The 19,589-nt window shown below is 53.1% G+C and overlaps 1 protein-coding gene across 1 annotated transcript in view; it reads left to right on the forward strand.

Annotated features, from left to right (window-relative positions):
- Positions 1-1,467: 1,467 nt before the first annotated feature.
- Wnt3 (Wnt family member 3) overlaps positions 1,468-19,589 on the forward strand; it is a 51,577-nt gene continuing 33,455 nt past the window's right edge. The window contains exon 1 of the mRNA XM_004655112.2: positions 1,468-1,576. Within this exon, the coding sequence (XP_004655169.1) occupies positions 1,497-1,576 (80 nt within the window). The 5' untranslated portion in view covers positions 1,468-1,496. The remainder of the gene's footprint in view (positions 1,577-19,589) is intronic.

The raw sequence follows: 19,589 nt of genomic DNA on the forward strand, positions 1-19,589 counted from the left end.
AATAGATGCAGTGTCTGCAGGGTTTTTTTGTTTGTTTGTTTGTTTTATTTATATTTGAGAGTGACAGAGAGAGAGAGAGAATGGATGCGCCAGGGCCTCCAGCCACTGCAAACGAACTCCAGATGCGTGCGCCCCCTTGTGCATCTGGCTTACATGGGTCCTCGAACCGGGGTGCTTAGGCTTCACAGGCAAGCGCTTAACCGCTAAGCCATCTCTCCAGCCCCTGCAACCAGGTTTTTAACACGAAACCACAGGTTGCAACTCCACCATCCGAAGGGTCCGAGGTGCTGGACAGAAGACATGGGCAATTGGAAAGGGCAGATCTGAGAGCCCCCCCCCCCCAACTACTCAAGGCCAAGGCTGCCACGTTTCATTGGCCCCAAATATTTCCACCTCAAAGATCCCAAAAGGGGGCTGCAGGGGGCTTTGGAGGTCGGGCCTTGAACGCCCCGGAGGAGGAGGAGAAAGTGACCCTTAGTCCGCCCGCAGGAAATGCAACCGGCCGCTGGTGTCAGTTGCAGGAAATGCAAAGGCAGCAGGAGGTCCCGATACCAATCTGATCCCTGACAAAAGACTCGGATGACACTCGCTCGGCCCCCCTCCCCCGGCGCCGCCCGCGGGCAGACCTTCGAGCCCCGGCGGACTTTCTCCCGCGCGCCTCGCCGACCGACGCCTCGGCAAAGCCCCCTCCAGCGACCGGCCGGGGCTCGGGGCCTTCCAGCTCGCCGACGGGCTGGCGATGGGGTGGAGGGGGTGCCGGAGGCTGGCGGCTGGGAGAGCTTCTCTTTCCCAACCTCGGATCCCAACCACCCAAATGGTGTTTTCTGGAAACATCCCTGTGCTTGCCATTTATTCCTCACCGATCCCCCAAGTCCCAAGGAACCACAGTTTACCCGCGCCCCCCACCCCCACCCCCGCTCCCCGATCTCAAACGAGTCACCCTCATTAATGCCCACGCCGACCAAGTCACCACGTGAACGCCGGGGTCAGAGCCCGGGTTCCCTAAACCTGAGCTGGCACAGGCAGGGACCGTCCCGGGGTTAGCAGAGGGTTCAGCGTGCCTGGTCCTCTTTAGTGTCCGCCCCCCCCATACACCCTCCCCTCGCCACCATCACCACCACCACCGCCCCACCTCTCCCACCTCCCCAACGTTTGCAGGGCGCGGGCTTTGCCCAAGTTTGCCGGGCGGTGATGCCCTTCCCGGAGCCGGAGTTGTGGGCCGGGCGGGAGGGGCGCGTGATTGACAGGCTGAACTACAGACTCATCTCTTACCTTAGGCCGCGGGCGCTGATTGGCTGCTCGCTGACATCTTCAAACCCGGCTGCTCGACTCTGGGCTCGGGAAGGGTGGGGGGGGGGAGAGGCTGCGGGTGGAGGTGCGCTTCTGACAAGCCCGAAAGTCATTTCCAACCTCAAGTGGACTTTGTTCCAACTATTGGGGGCGTCGCTCCCCCTCTTCATGGTCGCGGGCAAACTTCCTCCTCGGCGCTGCTTCTAATGGAGACCCACCTGCTCGGGCTGCTCCTCGGCCTCCTGCTCGGTGGCACCAGGGTCCTCGCCGGCTACCCAATTTGGTGGTAAGACTCTCGTCTCTCGTGTGCCCGCGGCCCCGATCTCTCGGCCGCGCCCGGGGAGGGTGGAGGGGAGGTTAGGGAGGCGCTGGCCGGGTGTGGGCTGCCTAAGGCCTTGGGGCCTCGTTCTCCTTCCCTCCCTCCAGCTACCCCCCCAAGCCCCCTCCAGCCGTCCTCCCCTTTTGGATCTTCTGCCGCCGTCGCCTTCAGAATTCAACTCCTGGCTTCTTGGATAATCACCATTTTCCCTTCTACCCGGCCGCAGAGGCGAGAGCACTTCCCTGTCTCTGCAGGTCTCTTATTCTTGGCCCTCATCCTCCTCCATCCCAATCTAGGGGTCCGGGAGACCCCCTCATTTGCTTGCAAATTGGGTTTCTGGAAACCCAGAGCTGTCCCTGGGGTTCCCCGGCCACTCCTCTTCTCCATTTTAGGGTCTCCATAGGCAAAATTATCCTGTCTTCCCATGCCACTCCACCTCTTCCGAGCCTCGGTCAAGAGATTTCCTCCACAATACCCGGGTTTTGCCTTCATATTTTTAGACCCCCCCCCAAAGGCTTTGGGGATACCCTGGCAGGGGAGTTGAGAGGGATTTTTATCAGATTCTCCCACTCTGCTCTAGATTAAATTTTGAGCCTCTGAAGTGAATATGGAATTTGCTGATCTGAGATGCCATTGAATTTGCTTGTATTTATTCCTTGAATGTCCATCCCGGCAAAACTGGAGGGGCGGGGGGCGGGGGGCTCTTCGAAAATGTAGTTGTTTGGGAGGGGTACGCTTGTCGTTCTTTGACTGAAAACCAATTCTCCATGTCAAATTCGTTGCTTCTGGAAAACAGAGGAGCAAGGAGAAAGGGAGAGGGAAGGGGAATTCTGTCCCTGTCCCTGAGAAATGCGGATACAAAAGACATTTTAGTAAGTAAGGCTAGCAAAGCCGGCGCAGTGCTTGGGGGACGCCAAGCTTGTGCAGAGGGGCTGACTGGGGGACAAACAGCCTGGTGAGAGCCCCAGTTCCAGGGTGTCTTCTGTTTTCCAAGCCCCACTGCTGCTCTCACCCCCCCCATGGGTCCCGGGGGCCAGCGGGGAAGACACACTGAATCCAGTTCTGTAAATTACACCCCAGCTCTCCCAGTCCCCAGCCCCCTGCATTCTGGAAAACTTTAATGAAGAACTCTCCCCTCTCGGACAGTAGACAGCTTGGGCCTGGGGGGTGGAAGGTGAGGAGAAGAACTAGGGCTGTGGCCCCTGGGGCAAAAGGCAGAGCGAAGTGCCTCAAGGGTGCCTTGTCACCTGTATCTCTCTGTAGCCCACCTGCCACCAGGGCGTCCCAGATAGAAGGAACAGAGCTGGCAAAATTTGGAGGGTACACCCAGAGTTGTTTTGGGGTGTCTCGGGCCCCAGGGTCCTGGGAGCTGCTCTTAAGTAGACTCCCGATGAGGGCAGTCTTTGGTGGCTGTGGCCTTGCGGAGGGGGTTCTTCCAGCAGTGAAGAAGCATGTTTGGGCCACACAGGGTGGGGTTCTGCCAGCCAGGGAAGTGCCATCTCCAGGGCTATTCTGACCCTCTCTCCATCCCCCAGACAGGGCCATGCTGCTCTTGGCCTCTTCGGGTGGCCTGACGGTGGGGATGGCAAGCTCTGGTTGGAGGGAGCAGGCTTCCCTGCCCTGTGGGCTGGAGGAAGGCACTTCGTAGGGCAGTGCCAGGTGGGTACGTGGAGGTGGCAGTTGGGGTCTGTGTGTAACGGTGTCTGGATATATATCTAGGTAGGGCCTAACCATCAGGAAGCAATGCTGGGGAAACCTGGTAGGCCAACCCAGGGCCCTGTTACAGGCCAGACATTCAGCCTAGTTAGGGGTTGAGGAGGGTACTGCTTTGTCTAAAGCAAGGAGGTGCACAGTGTGTGCGTGTGCGTGCGTGTGTGTGTGTGTGTGTGTGTGCGTGCATGTGTGTGTGTGCGTGTGCGTGCACGTGCGTGTGCGTGCGCGTGTGTGCGTGTGTGTGTGTGTTATGAGGGCCGGCAGGTCCAAGTGTACCCATGTTTTTGCCGTTGCCTGTGACTTCCTCTATGTGTGTGTGGTGTGTTCTGGGCCTGTGACCCTTAGAGACGTGTCTGTACACTAGTGTGTCTGTTGGTAGGAGTATTCATGTCTGAGACCCGGGCAACTGTGCGTGTGCAATCTTGCAGGGTGTGCCTGGGGGATTCATGGCCCATGTCAGGGTGTGCTGTGTTTCTGCGTACAAGTGTCGGCAAGTGGCTCGTTCTGTGATGTGTCTGTATGTAAGAGAAGTATCCTTTGCCTGTGTCAAGGAGAGAGGATGTCTGTTTTCTGCTTGTAATGCTAGACATGATGATGTTTGTGACTAGGACTGTGTGTGTGTGTGCGTGCACAGGTATTCACACATGCCTTCATCACACACACACATACACACACACACACGTCATTGTGCATGAGATCCCTGCTCATGGCTGTAACCTGATTGTGCTTGGAAGTATGAGAGTGAGTCTTGTGTCTGCAGCTGGAAGAGGCCTGTGTCTAGGTCCGCTTGTGATCTTGTCCCCAAGTGCCAGTGGTGTGGTTGGACCCTGCGGCTCATGTCTATGGATGTGTTTGCATACATCTGACCTGTGGCATGAAGGACCCGTGAGCTGGGTGCTTAGCAGGCACCATGTCCCCTGACGGGAAGGCCCAGCAGGCAGCAGAGGGCTCCACAGGCGGCTATAGGGCCCGGCTGGTTTGAGGTTTCCCTACTAGAGTGAGGATAGGACCTTCCTTGGCTCTGGGTTTCCCCATTTGTTTGAGGACTGGCATTGGTTCTCCCTCTCTGAGGTCGGTTTCCCTTTGCTCTTGGTGCTGGGTAGAGTGTGAGTCACCCTCTCAGGGCTGGGACTGGAGAGTGGCCGGGGCCTCAGATTCCTGATACCCCTCTGCCCACAGGCAGGAAGATTCCAGTCCTTTAAGCACCGGAACCCATCGCTGCCTCCTTGGCCCACCCAGCTCACGCATTCCCCAGGAGGGATTTACAGGGGAAATCACTTAGCTGGGATTTCTGTCTCTACCACCTCAAGGAAGGACCCCCGCCCCCCCCATACCCAACAGCCTGTCTGTTTTCTTGGGCTTGAGGAAAGATAGACCTGGATGATGGCTCTGAGCAGTCTCCTACCCATGTGCCAGGAAGGACGTGGTGCGCTCCAAGACCTCCCGGCCAGGCAGTGGCAGCACTGGGCCAGGACTAGTGCCGGCTCTGATAGCTAGAGCTCTCTGGGTTAGTCCCAGTCATCCCTCCGTAGAGAAATCTGACTTTCTTCTCCTTCTTGAGTGAAGATGGAGCTATCTTTGAGCTTTGCCCTATATCCTGATGAAAGGGGCCTGGGTCAGGCTGGGCAGCTCACCCCACTCTGTGTGACTGAAGACCACTGACACAGCCTGCTGGGCCTGATTCCTCACTTTTCACCCGGGACCACCTGTCAACCCTGCTTTATGGTTTGGGGGAAGGTGTTGCACCAAGGGCTCCCACTGGGAGGTAGGATACCTAGGTTCTAACACCCCATTCCCTCACTCAAGCCTTATGCCCTGCCTCAGTTTCTCCATGTGTCATGTCCCACTTCCTGCACATGCGCCCCGTCCCCGCACCCCCCCACACACCCAGCTACTTCTGAGAGGCTTGGGAACATGTTCAGTCAAACCCCGTGGGGGTCAGTAGGCTGGGCCCAGGGAGGCACCTGGAGACTGCGGGGGAGGAAGGCCGCAGGCCAGGTGTTAACACTTGTAACAGGCAGGAATTACGCTGCCACTAGGGCTGTTCAGGAGCTGAGCTGAGCTGGCTGGAGGCTGTTGATCCCACAGACAGACAGATGGGCAGATACCAGATCGGATGGCCAGGCTTTAGCAGGGTGGTGGTCCTTTCCAGGGCAGACCTTGCCCTAGGGGGATGTGTCTGGGAGAAAGGAACATAGTTCTCTTGGAATGGAGTTCACAGCCGTCCTGCCTACCTTACTGATCTGTAGACGGAGCTCCAGGCTCCACAAGGCGCAAAATTAGTGATGGATCTATTAGTGTCCTAATGGGATCATATATATATCAGGTCAAATGTTATGCCAATCCCAAGAGCTGTGTCTTTGGAAGAACCTGGAGGAATAAATGGGGAGGAGGACATAGGGGAAGCTTTCATGGAAAGTCCTCCCTGATTCATAGAGATTCTTAGTGTTTTATTGACATCACTGGGGCTAAGAAGTGAGGGTGGATATCATCCCCTCCTCCCCTCCAGGGATCCTGGGGTAGCAGGTCTGGGATGTCGATCTTGCCTTGAATCCTGTCCCATAGGAAAACCATGGATTGAGGTCAGAAGAGGCAGACGGACTTGGGAGCCCAGTCCTTTAGCAGACAGATATCTGCCTCAGCCGGCCCACACTCTTGTCATATCTGGTGGCTGCTTCATCCTAACAAAGAGGACCCTGAGGCAGACAGAGGGCCTAGGAGGGCCCTTCCATCCCTTCAGACCCCGGGGGACCCAAGCAAGAACAGTGACTTTTCAAGGAGAGGGCAGCTAGCAGATGCCTTTAGGGAGATGGTGGGAGAAGACAATGTCTCAGGACAGCATGTGTAAGCCACCAGGAGGAGGGAAGGAACTTTCTTGCCTCTAAATGGGCCAAGAAAGGGCATGTGCCTCACACCCTACTTGAAGACTGGGCTACCACCCAGTGCTCTGTATATATATATTTACACACCTGAGTGCTGGAAATGGTTCAAACTGGGAGTGCAGAGATTGGTTGAGTTCTAACCTTACCAACCATGTGACCTAGGCTGAGGACAGATCCTTCCCTGGACTTCATGCCCATGCCTCTCACTGGCCCTCATTTTCTTTGACCACACTTTGGTCTCTGGGTGGCACCGGTCTGTGACGGGAACTCCACAGCAGACACTCAGAACCTCCCTGAGACAGTGCACCCCTTTATCTCTGCAGTCCCATCTGCCCTAAACCCCAAAACTGGCTGCCCCATGACTGCCAAGCCAGCCATGGGCACTACCAAACCTTGCCCCAAACACTTCATTTGTAGCCAGGCTGCCAGCATACACATCTGGCTCTTCTGTGCAGTTACCTGGGTGGAGAGTGGCAAGGCGACCTCTCCCAACCTCAGTTTCCCCATCACTAAAATGAACAATTGCCTCTACTCCACAGGGATATGGGAGTAAGGGAGTGCATATGTGTCAAGCTTTACAATGGTGCGTGGCCTACAGGAAGTACACGTTAGCTATTTGTACCATGCAGACAGCTGGCTCATTTAAATCTGGGTCCAGACTTGACCCTTGCCCCATAATGCTCACTGCTATAGCTTCCTTGGTAGGTGAAAGAAAGTGAGGTTATGTTGACTGAACCTCAGATCTTTGCTGCCCAGGGAAGAAAGGGCAGGATGGGAAGGTGCTGGAGTCTCCCCTGATCTTCCTGTCACCCTACAGTCTACCAGTCGCTTGTAGCCACTACTGTTTCCCTCAGGGACACAGAGCCCCCCGGGGCTGGGCCCGGGGGGTTAGGATTGGTGCACGATGGGCCGGGCTCAGCCTGTGGAGAAGTTGCTGCTTCTGGAGCTGAGGGATGACTCAGAAAGTGATTTATAGACGGAAGGCAGAAAGCTCGGCTCCTGGCAGAGGTCTGTTGCTTAATTACATTCTTTGGGGGGGAGGTAGAGGTATGTGGGGCGACAAGCAGCGAAGAGACTTCCACTTAGTCCCCTCCGGGCCTGGTCCTTGTGCTGTCCCAATGCCGAAGAGGGTCCTTCTGCTGACCTGACAGAGATCGGGTCCCCTGTCCTCAGCAAACCAGACCACAGGGCAGGAAGAGGTGGGAAAGAGGCAGAAGGCCAGAATCCCATTGGGTCTTCCCTAGAGCAGGCTGGACCCCTGGGTTTCACCCTGCTTCTGGGAAGGGGAATAGTTAACCCACCTGAGCAGAGGGTTTCTAGAATCTTCTGAGGATGGCAACTCTCTGCTTCTCCATTGGTGCTGTGTTCTACCATGGCTCAGGAAGGCCTCCAAGATGGCTGTTTTTCTTTGGCTTGGGTCTCAGAGACCTATGGGGGCTAGAGACCAGACATGGCGCCCAGTGGCTGAACTGTGTCTTTGTGTTTGGCAACCTGTCGCAGGGAAGCACAATGGCTGCCTTAGGGCCATAGAAATTCTTCAGGCAGGGTGGGCCTTTGCCTGGCTGGCTCACGCCTGCCTGGTGACAAGCAGCCCCGTGCTGGGGACTGACTGGCTGTGAGTGACATCTGCATGTCCTCTGCGGGTACTGGCCGGCATGGTGACACTCTCTAGTGCCATCTGCATTGCACTTTCAACCCCGAGGGCTTACTCTTAGTTCCAGGGCCTTGAAGATGTGTGGGGCCGGCGGCAGGGGGCGCCTGTCTGTCTCTCTGAGCTTAGTAGTGCAGCCAGGAGGAGTTGGCAGGGGTCAGGATGGGGGCAGCAGACAGCTTTCTGATTCCCCTGGGGCAGGCCTCCTCAAAATGGCCTCATTATGTGTGTGGAGTGAATTCCAGAAATGTCAGGCACACCCATACATCCCGAGAAAGGATGGAGACCCAGAAGTATGCTCAGAGCCGAAAGGGGACGTGTGGTATGGAGGTTTCCAGGCAAAGTTAGGGGACCTGAGCTGCTCACCAAGGATTTCTACCTCTGAGATGATGCTGCTCTGAGGGGGTGGAGGGGCGTCGGCCAACCACTGGCATTGTCTGAGCCTGATGAGGGACCAAGAGATGCCAACCATCGAATGGCATGCTAAAGCAGATGTGAGGCGTGACTGAGTCACTAACCTCTGCAGGCCTCAGTTCTCTCCTGTGAAGTGGGAACTAATGTTCCTCTGCCCATGGAGCCGCTAAGAGCTCAGGAGGGATAATACTTATGAAAGTGCCCTGACAAGGGTCAGTTTATTCCAGAGACATCAACTGTCATTGCTATTCCTACGAAAGAGTAATGAGAGATCCCGCCCCACCCAGAGGTGGTGGAGAGATAGACTCCCAAGGATGCTGCACCTCTGGGCAGGAGCTTTGGGGAGCTTAGGGAAGAAGTAGAGACCTTGCCTGGATTGAAGGCCAAATAGCAATGGGGTATGCCCCTGCCTCAGCTTTGGACGTGGGGCTTGGTGGGCCTTATGTGCTGACCCCAACATGATCTGTGTTTGGGACCTGATGTGGGAGGTAAGGGGGGACAAGGTAAGGAGGATGAGGGCAAAGTAGCAGCTGAAAGGGGCTCCTCTGAGGCCTAGGTTATCAGGAAATTCAAAATGCCCAGAGAAGGCGGCTGGGATGGGGGGAACTGTGAGGAATCGGCATGTACCCCTGTATTGGTGGAGGTGTGGGGGGAACCAGGACCCAGTGCCTAGGTCTGTCAGGAGGTCCTTTCTGCAAAACCTGCCCCTGGGCATACAATCCCATTTATCTGTCAGAGCCAGCTGGGTCGACAAGGAAAACCAGTCTCCCAGGGACTGCTAGGAATGCAAATGGGGACTTGTGGCCATATGAACAAGCCCCCCCCACCCTCCGTGCTCTTCTTAAATGTGGAGTTCTGTGTGACATGGAACTTCCCACGTTAAGAATACTTAGACTTACCATGGCTCCCCAACTCCTTGCACTTTGAGCCCCTTTAATTTTGCCTATAACTATCTTTTAGAACCCCTTTCAATTCCCCCTCCCACACCCCATATCAACCGGAACATAGAGCTCTGTGCTTGTCCACTGACATCCGTCCATTTCCTCTCTGAGCTATGTGAGGCAGCTGGACATGTTTCCCAGGGTGACCAGGGGTCACCCTCCTCTGCCCAGCACAGGATTAGCCTCCTGCAGCCAGCCAGTAGCTCTAAACTGCAGTGCCACTGACAAGTGTCTCTCTGGGCGTCATAGTATGTCCTTGATTCCAGCACGTGGGCGGCAGGGGTAAGAGGATTGCTGTAAGTTCCAGGCCAGCCTGATACTGCAGAGGGCGTTCCAGATCATCCTGACCTGACCCTGCTTCAAAAAAAAAAAAAAAAAAAATGTCTGTCATGGCAATGGGACCTTGCCTGAGCAGGCCACTGCCATTCTCCAGAAGCAGGAATAGCTCTGTGGCCTCAGTCTCCCTGGGTGGGCTTGTTCCAGCCAGCCCCAGCCCCATGGTAGACTTTTCCTATTTGAGCTTACCGATTCCTCCGCATTCACTGGTGGACGCTATGCTTAAATGGCCAAAGGTTTCAGTTTTGTTTTTAGGTTTTGAGACAGGGTCCTAGAGCCTGCTCTGTAGCCCAGGCTGACCGTAAACTCATGATGAGCCTTCTACTTTAGCCTCCTGAGTGCTGGGATTAAAGGAGTGAGCCACCACATCTGGCTAAAGGCTTCAGTTTAAGATTGCAGGTGGCAAGGCCTGGTTCTCCACCAGGAGCAGGTGTTTGTTTATCTTGTCTAGAATAGCCTCTCCCTGGCTTAAAGCTGAAGGTCACATCACACAACCCACATAAGATGGAGGAGTATTCTGTCCACACGCTTAGTCTGCCACCATTCAGGCTCACAAGCAGGCTTCTTATTTGGGTAGAGAACTTGCTTGTCCCTGTAGTACTTTATTCCCCTAAGGATGCTTTTTTCATTTCTTAATTTTGTTTATTTACTAGAGAGGGAGAACGAGCACACCAGGCAGGGCCTCTGGCCAGTGTAAACAAACTCCAAACATATGCGCCACCATGGTATCTGGCTTACATGGGTTCTGGGGAATCGAACCTGGGTCCTCAGGATTTTTAGGCAAGCTCCTTAACCGCTAAGCCATCTCTCCAGCCCGTAATGACAGCTACCGCTTTGGGTTTATGAATTCCTTTTATGAGTCTCTAGGAGTTCTCTTATTTAGGGATAGGCATGGTCACTGGCCCCACAGGCCTTCTTCAGGCTGTGCCGCTGGCTGAGACTTTGCACTGCCAGTGGTGTGGCCATGGGCGCATTCTGCTGTCCTTGGGTTGAGCAGGGTGATCGTGGGCCAATCACTAAGCCTCCCTTTCTGTGAAATGGAAGGCAGAGCCAGGCGTGGTGGCGCACGTCTTTAACCCCAGCTCTCGGGAGACAGAGGTAGGAGGATCGCGGTGAGTTGGAGGCCACACTGAGACTCCATAGTGAATTCCAGGTCAGCCTGGGCTACAGAGAGACCCTACCTTGAAAAACCAAAAAAAGAAAGAAAAACAATTGAAGGGAAATAGAGTTGATGACCTCTAAGGTTACTGTCAACTACCAGCATCATCCTTCTCCCGGCTCCCTGAGGCTCTTTGGTATCTGATGGTCGACACGTGCAGGCCAGAAAGCAGTTGGAAAGAAGGGTTGTTCTTGCCCCAGTCCAGTGCTTGAGTTCGTATCGCTGCAACGCTGATTTTCACTTGGCTTTTGTAGCTGACCCTTCATTGTCACGTCTCCCCAAGCAACCAGACTGCTTTTCCTTTCTCGTAAAGTGTGTTTCTCTTTCTGTCCTGGCTGTTAGGAAACTCAGAGCCAGATGTTAAGCTCCACATTTGCATCTACCTTCATCCGACTGACCTGTTTGTTACTTCCTTTACTGTCTCCATTTTGTTATTTAATCCAATGCATTCTGTAAAATAAGCCCCTTGCAGGCAGACCTCCTCCCTGCTTCCTTCCGCACCCCCGTCTTTTGCACCATCTGCCCAGCCTCTGCACAGTGGATGCTCCGTAAACATTTGTTGTCTCTGGAATCAAGGTTGCTGCCAGTCCTTTCTGAAGAGAAGCAAGGTATGGGGCTGGGGCCGTACACAGGTGGCTCAGTAGTTAAAGTCACTTGCTTGCAAAGCTTATCTAGGTTTGATTGCCCAGTACTCACATAAAACCAGATACACAAAGAAGTGCATGTGTCCAGATGGAGTATGTTTGCAGCAGCAGGAGGCCCTGGTATGCCCATACACGCACACTCTCAACTACAGAAAGAAAGAATTTTAGCTGGGTGTGGTGGCGCACACCTTTTATCCCAGCACTCCAGGCAGAGGTAGGAGGATCACTGTGAGTTCAAGGCCACCCTGAAACTATATAGTGAATTTCAGGTCAGCCTACCTTGAAATAACAACAACAACAAAACAAAAATAAATAAAGGATAAAAAAGAATAAAGAAAGAAACAGAGAGTAAAGGAAAGAGAAATAATTTTTTTTGGTTTTTTAGTTTTTAAATTTTTTATTAATTTATTTATTTAAGAGAGAGAGAGAGAATAGACACGCCAGGGCCTTCAGCTATTGCAAATGAACTGCAGATGCACGTGCCACCTTGCACAGGTATCTGGCTTATGTGGGTCCCGGGGAATCAGTCCTGGGTCCTTTGACTTTGCAGGCAAGCATCTTAACTGCTAAGTCATCTCTCTAGCACCCCCCTTTTTTTCAAGATAGGGTCTCACTCTAATTCAGGCTAGCATCTAACTCATGTGACCCGCCTACCTCTGCCTCCCAAGTGCTGGGATTAAAGGGGTGCACCACCATGCCCAGCAGGAATAAATTTTAAAAAGATGCAAGACACACAGAAAACACAAAAACAAATTAAATGTGGCCAGCATGGAAGAGCAACCTGCAGTGCCAGCAAGCTAAGACAGGAGGACTGCAGCATGAGGCCAGTGTGGGCTGCAAAGTGTCCCAAAAGAAGAGAAAGAAGTGGTGCACGCCTTTAATCCCAGCACTCAGGAGGCAGAGGTAGGAGGACCGCCGTGAGTTCGAGGCCACCCTGAGACTACATAGTGAATTCCAGGTCAGCCTGGGCTGGAGTGAGATCCTACCTCAAAAAAACAAAAAAAAAAATTAATAATAATAATAATAAAGAAGAAGAAGAAGAAAAAAGAAAATTGTCTCATAGAATTGGCCCTAGCAGGATAATTGGCCCTAGCAGGATAATTTTGGGTTGGGGAAGTATAGCCATTTTCTTTGTCATTCACTCTCCCCAAGTCTACAGAAGTCTCCTCTCTGGGAATTCAGCCACCATCTTCCCTTTCCCCCATGGCCTGTTGAGTCTAAGCTTGGAGGTGGCACCGAGCCTTCTCCCGGGAGTTTCGGATGCTGGCAGTGCCACCCCTTCTTCTGCACCCTGCCGCGGCTGCTCGCTCCTGCCCTCCCTCGCCGTGGCAGCTGACTGGTGCTCCGACCCCCGGTGCCCAGGTGACGCAGGCACGCACGTCTCCTCGCTCCAGATCTGCTGCTCTGGTTCCACTAGCCGCCCTGACCGCTGCCACCCTGCCAGGCTCGGGGTGGTGGCACAAAGGTGGGGAAGAGGGCAGGGAGCCTGGCCCGGGATTTCGTAGGTCCAGATCCCGTGGTCCTCTTCTCCACAGACGCTCCCACAGGAGGGGGTTCTGGACCTTCCTAAGGATGGAGTCCAAGACCCTGGCATGCTCTTAAAGCTAAGGCAGCCCCATGAAACCAGCACGCCCATCCCTGCTCTTCCCGTGAGAAATCGAGGTGTGCTGAGCCCAAGCAAGTGAGGAGCTGGGGGGCTCGGGCAGAGCACAGGATTTGCTGGTCAGCAAATAATTCATTGTCCTGAGGACACCAGTCTTGGCGTCACGTTCACGGAGGAAAGAGCGCACACTTGAACTCACCTCCCAGTAGCTCTGGAGGGAGCTGGTCTTACTTTCCCCATTCTACAGACGATAAATCAAGGCGCTGAGGGAGCCACTCTGTTGGCCAAGGCTTCGCAGCCGGTCAGCTTCAGAAGTCCAGCGAGAGGCAGTCGGGTTCCACTGCCCCTCAGTGGCTCTGTTCTCCATCCTGCTAGCCAGGAAGCTCCCCCTTAGGTCTGGTTGTCATCTTCCCAACTTGTCCTTTCTGTCCATGCTCAGATGCTCCTGTCTGGCCTCCTGGGACATGGACGTTATAGGAGATTCTGTTTGAACTTGAGAGCCAGGTGCGTCTCTCCTGGAGTCTTTGCATCCTTGGGTTGGTGCCTCGCAGGGGGCCCGCCTCCATGTGCCTTAAACCACTTCTCCTCCTTCTTTTGGTCTCTCTCTACATCTTTCTGCAAATTCTGTGGTCCACAGAATTGTCTCTAGCACAGGGAATGAGAGGTCCTGCTGTTTATTTACTTATTTATTTACTTATTTATTTATTTATTTAATAGAGAGAAAGAGGCAGATATATAGAGAGAATGGGTATGCCAGGGCCTCTAGCCACCACGAAGGAACTCCAGACACATGTGCCACCTTGTTCATCTGGCTTATATGGGTGCTGGGGAATCGAACCTGGGTCTTTAGGCCTCACAGACAAATGCCTTAACTGCTAAGCCACCTCTATCCCTGCTTTGCTGTTTTACAGGAGCAAACAGCCTAGGATCCCAGGGCTCATGCCCCCAGGGCCCACACTGACCCTAGTCAGGCTCCGGCTACCTGGGTATATGAGGTCTCTGGCCCACATGGCTGGAAACCTCCTCCTGAGCCATGCAAGCTTCTCCACGGGGTTTGTCACATCACGGCAGGACATAATGCCATTGTCCCAGGAAGTGGTCAGGGAAGGTCATTGCAGAAGCTGTAAATAAACTCTGAGGCCAGGGTGTCCAGCGTGGGATAAACAGATTACAGGTGAGGGGCTGGTACCCTTCATGTCACCATGGTGCATCATGAGTTCCATGGAGAAACTAGCCTTTCAGGAGGGCATCTTGTTGAGACGGGGGCTAGAATACTTTTTTAAGTCCTGCGCTATTTACAGCAGCCATCTAGGAAAACACACGGCTCACACCGGAGCAGGTCAGTGAGCTCGAGCGCACAGTTTGTCAAAGCTCGCTAGCCTGGCGTGCAGCTGTTAAGTGCTGGACAGTTGGTGCGTGAGTCGCCCTCTAGTTCTGGCCAGGCCTAGGAGTGTCAGGTGGGAGGGTGGGTCTGTCCAGGTTCCAGTAGCACAGAGCCTGAGAGAGGCTCGCCACACGGACTCACCGTCCTACGTTAGCACGTGAGTTCCCTGCCCATCAACAGCACTGCTGCTCCCTGTCAGCTCATCCTCATCACTGTGTCTATCCTTTTTGGTTTTGCAAGGTAGGTCTCGCTCTAGCCCAGGCTGACCTGACACTTACTATGTAGTTTCAAGGTGGTCTTGATCTCCTCCCTCTGCCTCCCAAGTGCTGGGATTAAAGGCGTGTGCCACCACTGCCGGCTGTCTATTTTTTTAAAAATATTTATTTATCTGTGTGTGTGCGCATGTGTGTGTGTGTGTGTGTGTGTGTGTGTGTGTGTGTGTGCGTGTGCATGAGTGCCAAGGTCTCTTGCCATTGCAAACAAATGCCAGATGCTTGTACCACTTTTTGCATCCAGCTTTTACATGGGTGGCTGGGAATGGAACCCTGGCCTGTGTGCTTTGGAAGCAAGCCTTTAACTGCGAAGTCATCTCTCCACCCCTCAAGTCTTTTTGCTAAGTTTACCTTGTCTCACCATTCTCAGCCTCAGAAGATCTTCCTTCTTAGCTGGTCAGTTCTGTGGGTTTCAACAGTTTGTCAGAGGGGCAGAAATCATTAAATAGCACACATGACTTTTCTATTCTTCACTCTGCAAGCCGGTTGTGGCCCTGTACCATCCAGCCCCTGCCCGACTCCATCTAACTCCTCCCTGCCCCGCTACCTGCCCACCCTCTGACCTCTTTTCTCTGACATGGGCACCAGCATGAATGGACTCTGGGGGACAGCAGCCCTGGACCCTGCTTCTGTGTCCATAGCTGAGTGACCTTATCTTCCCTGAGCCTCAGCTTTTCTTTCTGTAAACTGGGGATCATGAGGATTAAAGGACATAAGACTTGTGAGACAGACGTGGTCTGGCGTCTACTCAGTGAGTAATCCTCCCATTTGCCATCATTAATCTCATCGTACGTTTGTATTGCTCTATGATGTGTCACCTCTCCGTGCCTTTGCGCATGCCCCTACCTTCCCTTGGGAAAGCTGTGTGGACTCCAGTCCATCTTTCAAGCAAGCACTTCCTTGCTGCATCCTTCCCTTCGCCCCTGCCCCAGCTGAGCCCCTCCTGGATTCTCAGGTTCATCGACTGAACTGGAGCAATGTGGGTGGGACTGGATCTCCATCATCTCTCCTCGCCTCCCCAAGCAGCCCAGGGCTCATGGTGACCACTTCAGGACAAGTCCTGGGGTGAAAGGACACTACTGAGCATCACCTGCTGGGCGGGGTCTCAGGCTCCCATCTCTTCCAGAGTCCCTCATCTCCCATAAGAAAGATCTTCTGACACTTGTCATTTTTCTTCCCCCTGGGTTCCTGGTATAGCTCATGGGCATCTGTCTTGTCATACCAATGAGCAGGTCAGGGATTCTTCTTCATGTGTTCAAGTCCTTGGTGAGCCTCACACAGCATCCTGAGGGGTGCAGGCGCACCGCTGGGGAGCTGGTGTCCTAGGTCCCAGCATGGGCTTGGATGGTTCCTGCAGGCTGGACCACACCTCCCTGGCCCACGAGCTCTGGTGGGCCAGGTCCTGAGCTGCTAGCTGGTCTGAGATGTGCCATTGGTGCCAATGGTTTCTGGACTTCAAGGTGGGAAGGGGATCCCTTGAAAATATTTTGAGTGGCCCATTTCTTTACATAAAAGAAAATGGGGGTGAGCACGGCAATGTCGGAACAGTATTGAAGATGGCAAGGTAAGACACAAGGACTGAGTTGAGCGTGACTGACTGATCGGTAGTGCTACGTGGGCCCAGATGCTCGATCCCGGTCCATGAGACAGGTCTTTCTTGTCTTTCTGCTCAAAAGAAAGGGCCCCGCTCAGGGGAAGCTGCGCACCTCTATGGTTTTGTCCCAATTATCACTTCCACCTAAAGACGAGTGGGGGGGGGGGCAAGGGCAGGGGTCTTATGACTCAGGAAGGACACTGGCCTGACCTTGTGTCTTGGTGTCCTCCGGTTCAGCCCTTGGCTCCTGGGAAGGGAAGGGTAAGTTAGATGTGGTGGCTTCGGGAAGTTTTACTGGGGCTCCTGGGCTGGTCTGTGCAAGTTTAATACGGCTCTGGCTAATGGCTGAGGCACCGGTCATTTCAGCCCTGGTAAGCGTGGTGAGTAAGCCTGGCTGGGACTCCTGGGAGACGGGGCCACTGTGCACATCCCTCTTGTAGGGCAGAAGGATCTCCTGAGTGATGAGCAGTGTCATAGCGAAGGAGGGGTGGCCTGCTGGTGGCATTTTACCCTACATGCACATAGGTCTTCATTATTTTTACACTTTTTCCCATTTACATTTGCAAGCAGAGAGAGAGAGAGAGAGAGAGAGATACAGAGAGGGAGAGAAAGAGGAGTGTGTTCACCAGGGCCTCTGGCCACTGCAAACAAACTCCAGATGCATTTGCCAATTTGTGCATTTGCCTTTTGTGGGTACTAGGGAATTGAACCCAGGTTGCCAGGCTTTTCCAGCAAGTGCCTTTAACTGCTGAGCCACATCCCCACCCAAGAATTTTTTTAAATTATATAATACTTGACACATGCACACATGAGTGTGTAAATACACCATATATATGGGAGATGATAACAAGATGAAACCCTGGACCGTTCCACCTCCTGAAGAAGCAAACATTGGCACCCATGGGGAGGACCCTCCCCTCCTCACCCCCATCTTTCTCCAGATATGGCCGCAGCCTGGATTTTACCCATTTCTTCTGTGGCTTCATGATTATGATGGCCCCAGATAAGAATGCCTACAGTACGTTTTTCATTTTGTTTGTTTATTTTTAGAATATTCAAACTGTAGTTAACTGTGGGTGTCTGCTGAGGTCTGCTTTTTTTTTTTTTTTTTTCCCTCTGCCTTGTCTCTGTTTCACGCTGTTGGTTGTATCTTACTGTAGTTCCTTCACTTTCACTGTGGTCTAATAGTCTGCTTAATGTACTCGACCTTCCGTCCACGGACAGCATCTCTTGATACACATGCAGGTAATCTGCCTACAGAGTAGCACCGTGAGTCACAGGACATGTAGACGGTGGATGGTCCTCTTCACAAACTGATAGCAAACTGTTTTCTAAATGGTGATTCCATTTCTTCCCCATCACTCCTCCTCTTGGCCATAATTCTTTTTTTTTTTAAATGTATTCATTTGGAGAGAGAGAGAGAGAGAGAGAGAGAGAATGAATATGAATGGGCATGCTAGGGCCTCTAGCCACTGCAAGCAAACTCCAGATGCATGTGCCACCATGTGCATCTGGCTTGTACTGGGGAATCGAACCTGGATCCTTAGGTTCTCAGGCAGGTGCCTTAACCACTAAGAAATCCTCCAGCCCTATGATTCTCACAAATCAATCACACCTGCCATCATCCCAGCTCCCTTCTGAGCACCTGTGGGCCACGGTGCAACCTCACAAAGCATGGGTCTTGCTGCATCAGTTCTGCATGATCCTGCTGAGAAAGGCTTTTGGGGTCCGATGCATTTAGAATGCACCGCATTGCTTGTTGGAATCTCAGCGGTGCAGAGGAGTCCCCTGGGGTGACCCCTGTTTTCATTTGTTTAATTTGCTTCCCCAAAGTAGTTAGCCTAGGTGCCTTCTCTCCTAGATATCAACTATTTCCCATTGGGAAAATGCAATCTAGAAGAGTCTACTGTTGCTTTCATCTTTCAGCTGGTCCCTGTGGTCTTATTTTTTCTCAGTAGCTAGGCTGTGCTTCTTTCAAGTCCTTTTTTGGTCATCCTGTGTGAATTCGTTCAGCCTGGAGCCCCCATCATGGAGGGGTTTGAGTGGATCTGATGAATGCGTGGATGAGTGATGTAATCAGTTCACTGGTCTATGACCTCTCTACGTCCTTGTCCTGTGAGGGGTCAGGGACTGATCAGGCCCAGCTGATTTCTGCACCAGCACTTGAGGGTGGTGGGCCAGCATCAGATCCTGTCCACAGTATTTCTTCTTTTTAAATTCTACTTATTTATGAGAGAGAGAGAGAGAGAGAGAGAGAGAGAGAGAGAGAGAGACTTGGCACACCAAGGCCTCCAGCCACTGCAAACGAACTCCAGAAACATGTGCCACTTTGTGCATCTGGCTTATGTGGGTTCCTGGGAGTCGAACCTGGGTCCTTAGCCTTCATAGGCAAGTGCCTTAACCACTAAGCCATCTCTTAAGCCCTATCCACAGTATTTCTGCAAAGCCAGTTCCCAACACCCCAGGTAGAAAGAATCATTCTCATTAGGCATCCATCACACAGTGAGGCCTGGAGCCACTGCAGGGCCGGGTGCGGCTGTGTCCCACTTGTCCCTTGGGTTCCTGAAAGTGATGGCTCTATCCTGATCAGCAGATGAATGCACTCAGGATGATGCTGTTATTTCACTCCTTCCCAGGGACTCGAGGGCACCATGATGAAATCTACAAGCTTTGGAGCCAGACTGTATACATGCTCCCACTTAACCTGCCAGTCGCTGCCCCGTCTCCCCTTTCCTGATGGGGTGATGATAATACATCCTCCATACAGTGCGATTGTTGTTTGTTCCCAAGTAGGCTCTCATTCTAGCCCAGGCTGACCTGGAACCCGCTCTTTAGCTCTGGACTGGCCTCAAACTCACAGAGATCCTCCTATCTCGGTCTCCTGAATGCTGGGGTTAAAGGCATGTGCCACCATGTCCTCTCGCCAATGTTGGTATCTAAAAAATATATTTTGTCATTTATTTATTTATCTGTGTGTATGTGTGCGAATGAGCAAGAGAGAGAGAAAATAGGTACGCCAGGATCTCCTGCCACTGCAAAAGAACTCCAGGTGAGTGTGCCACTTTGTGCATCTGGCCTTATGTGGTTACTGGTGAATTAACTCGAAGCTCAGGCCCTTCAAGCAAGCACCATTAGCTTCTGAGCCAGCTTCCCAGCCCAGGGTTGGTTGTTTTTTTTTTTTTTTGTCTTTGTTTTATTTTGTTGAGAAGGTCTCAAGTAGCCAAAGCTGGTCTTGAACCCTCTCTGTAAATGGGGGTGACCTGGGGCCTCTGGCCCTCCTACCTCCACCTCTTCAGCACTGGGACTTCAGATGAGTGCCACCCTGCTTGGTCATATGTGGTGCTGGGGGTCAAGCGTAGGCCTTGTGTGTGCCAGGCAAACACTCTA

The sequence above is a fragment of the Jaculus jaculus genome, chromosome 9 (assembly GCF_020740685.1).
Source record: "Jaculus jaculus isolate mJacJac1 chromosome 9, mJacJac1.mat.Y.cur, whole genome shotgun sequence".
Lineage (NCBI taxonomy): Eukaryota > Metazoa > Chordata > Mammalia > Rodentia > Dipodidae > Jaculus > Jaculus jaculus.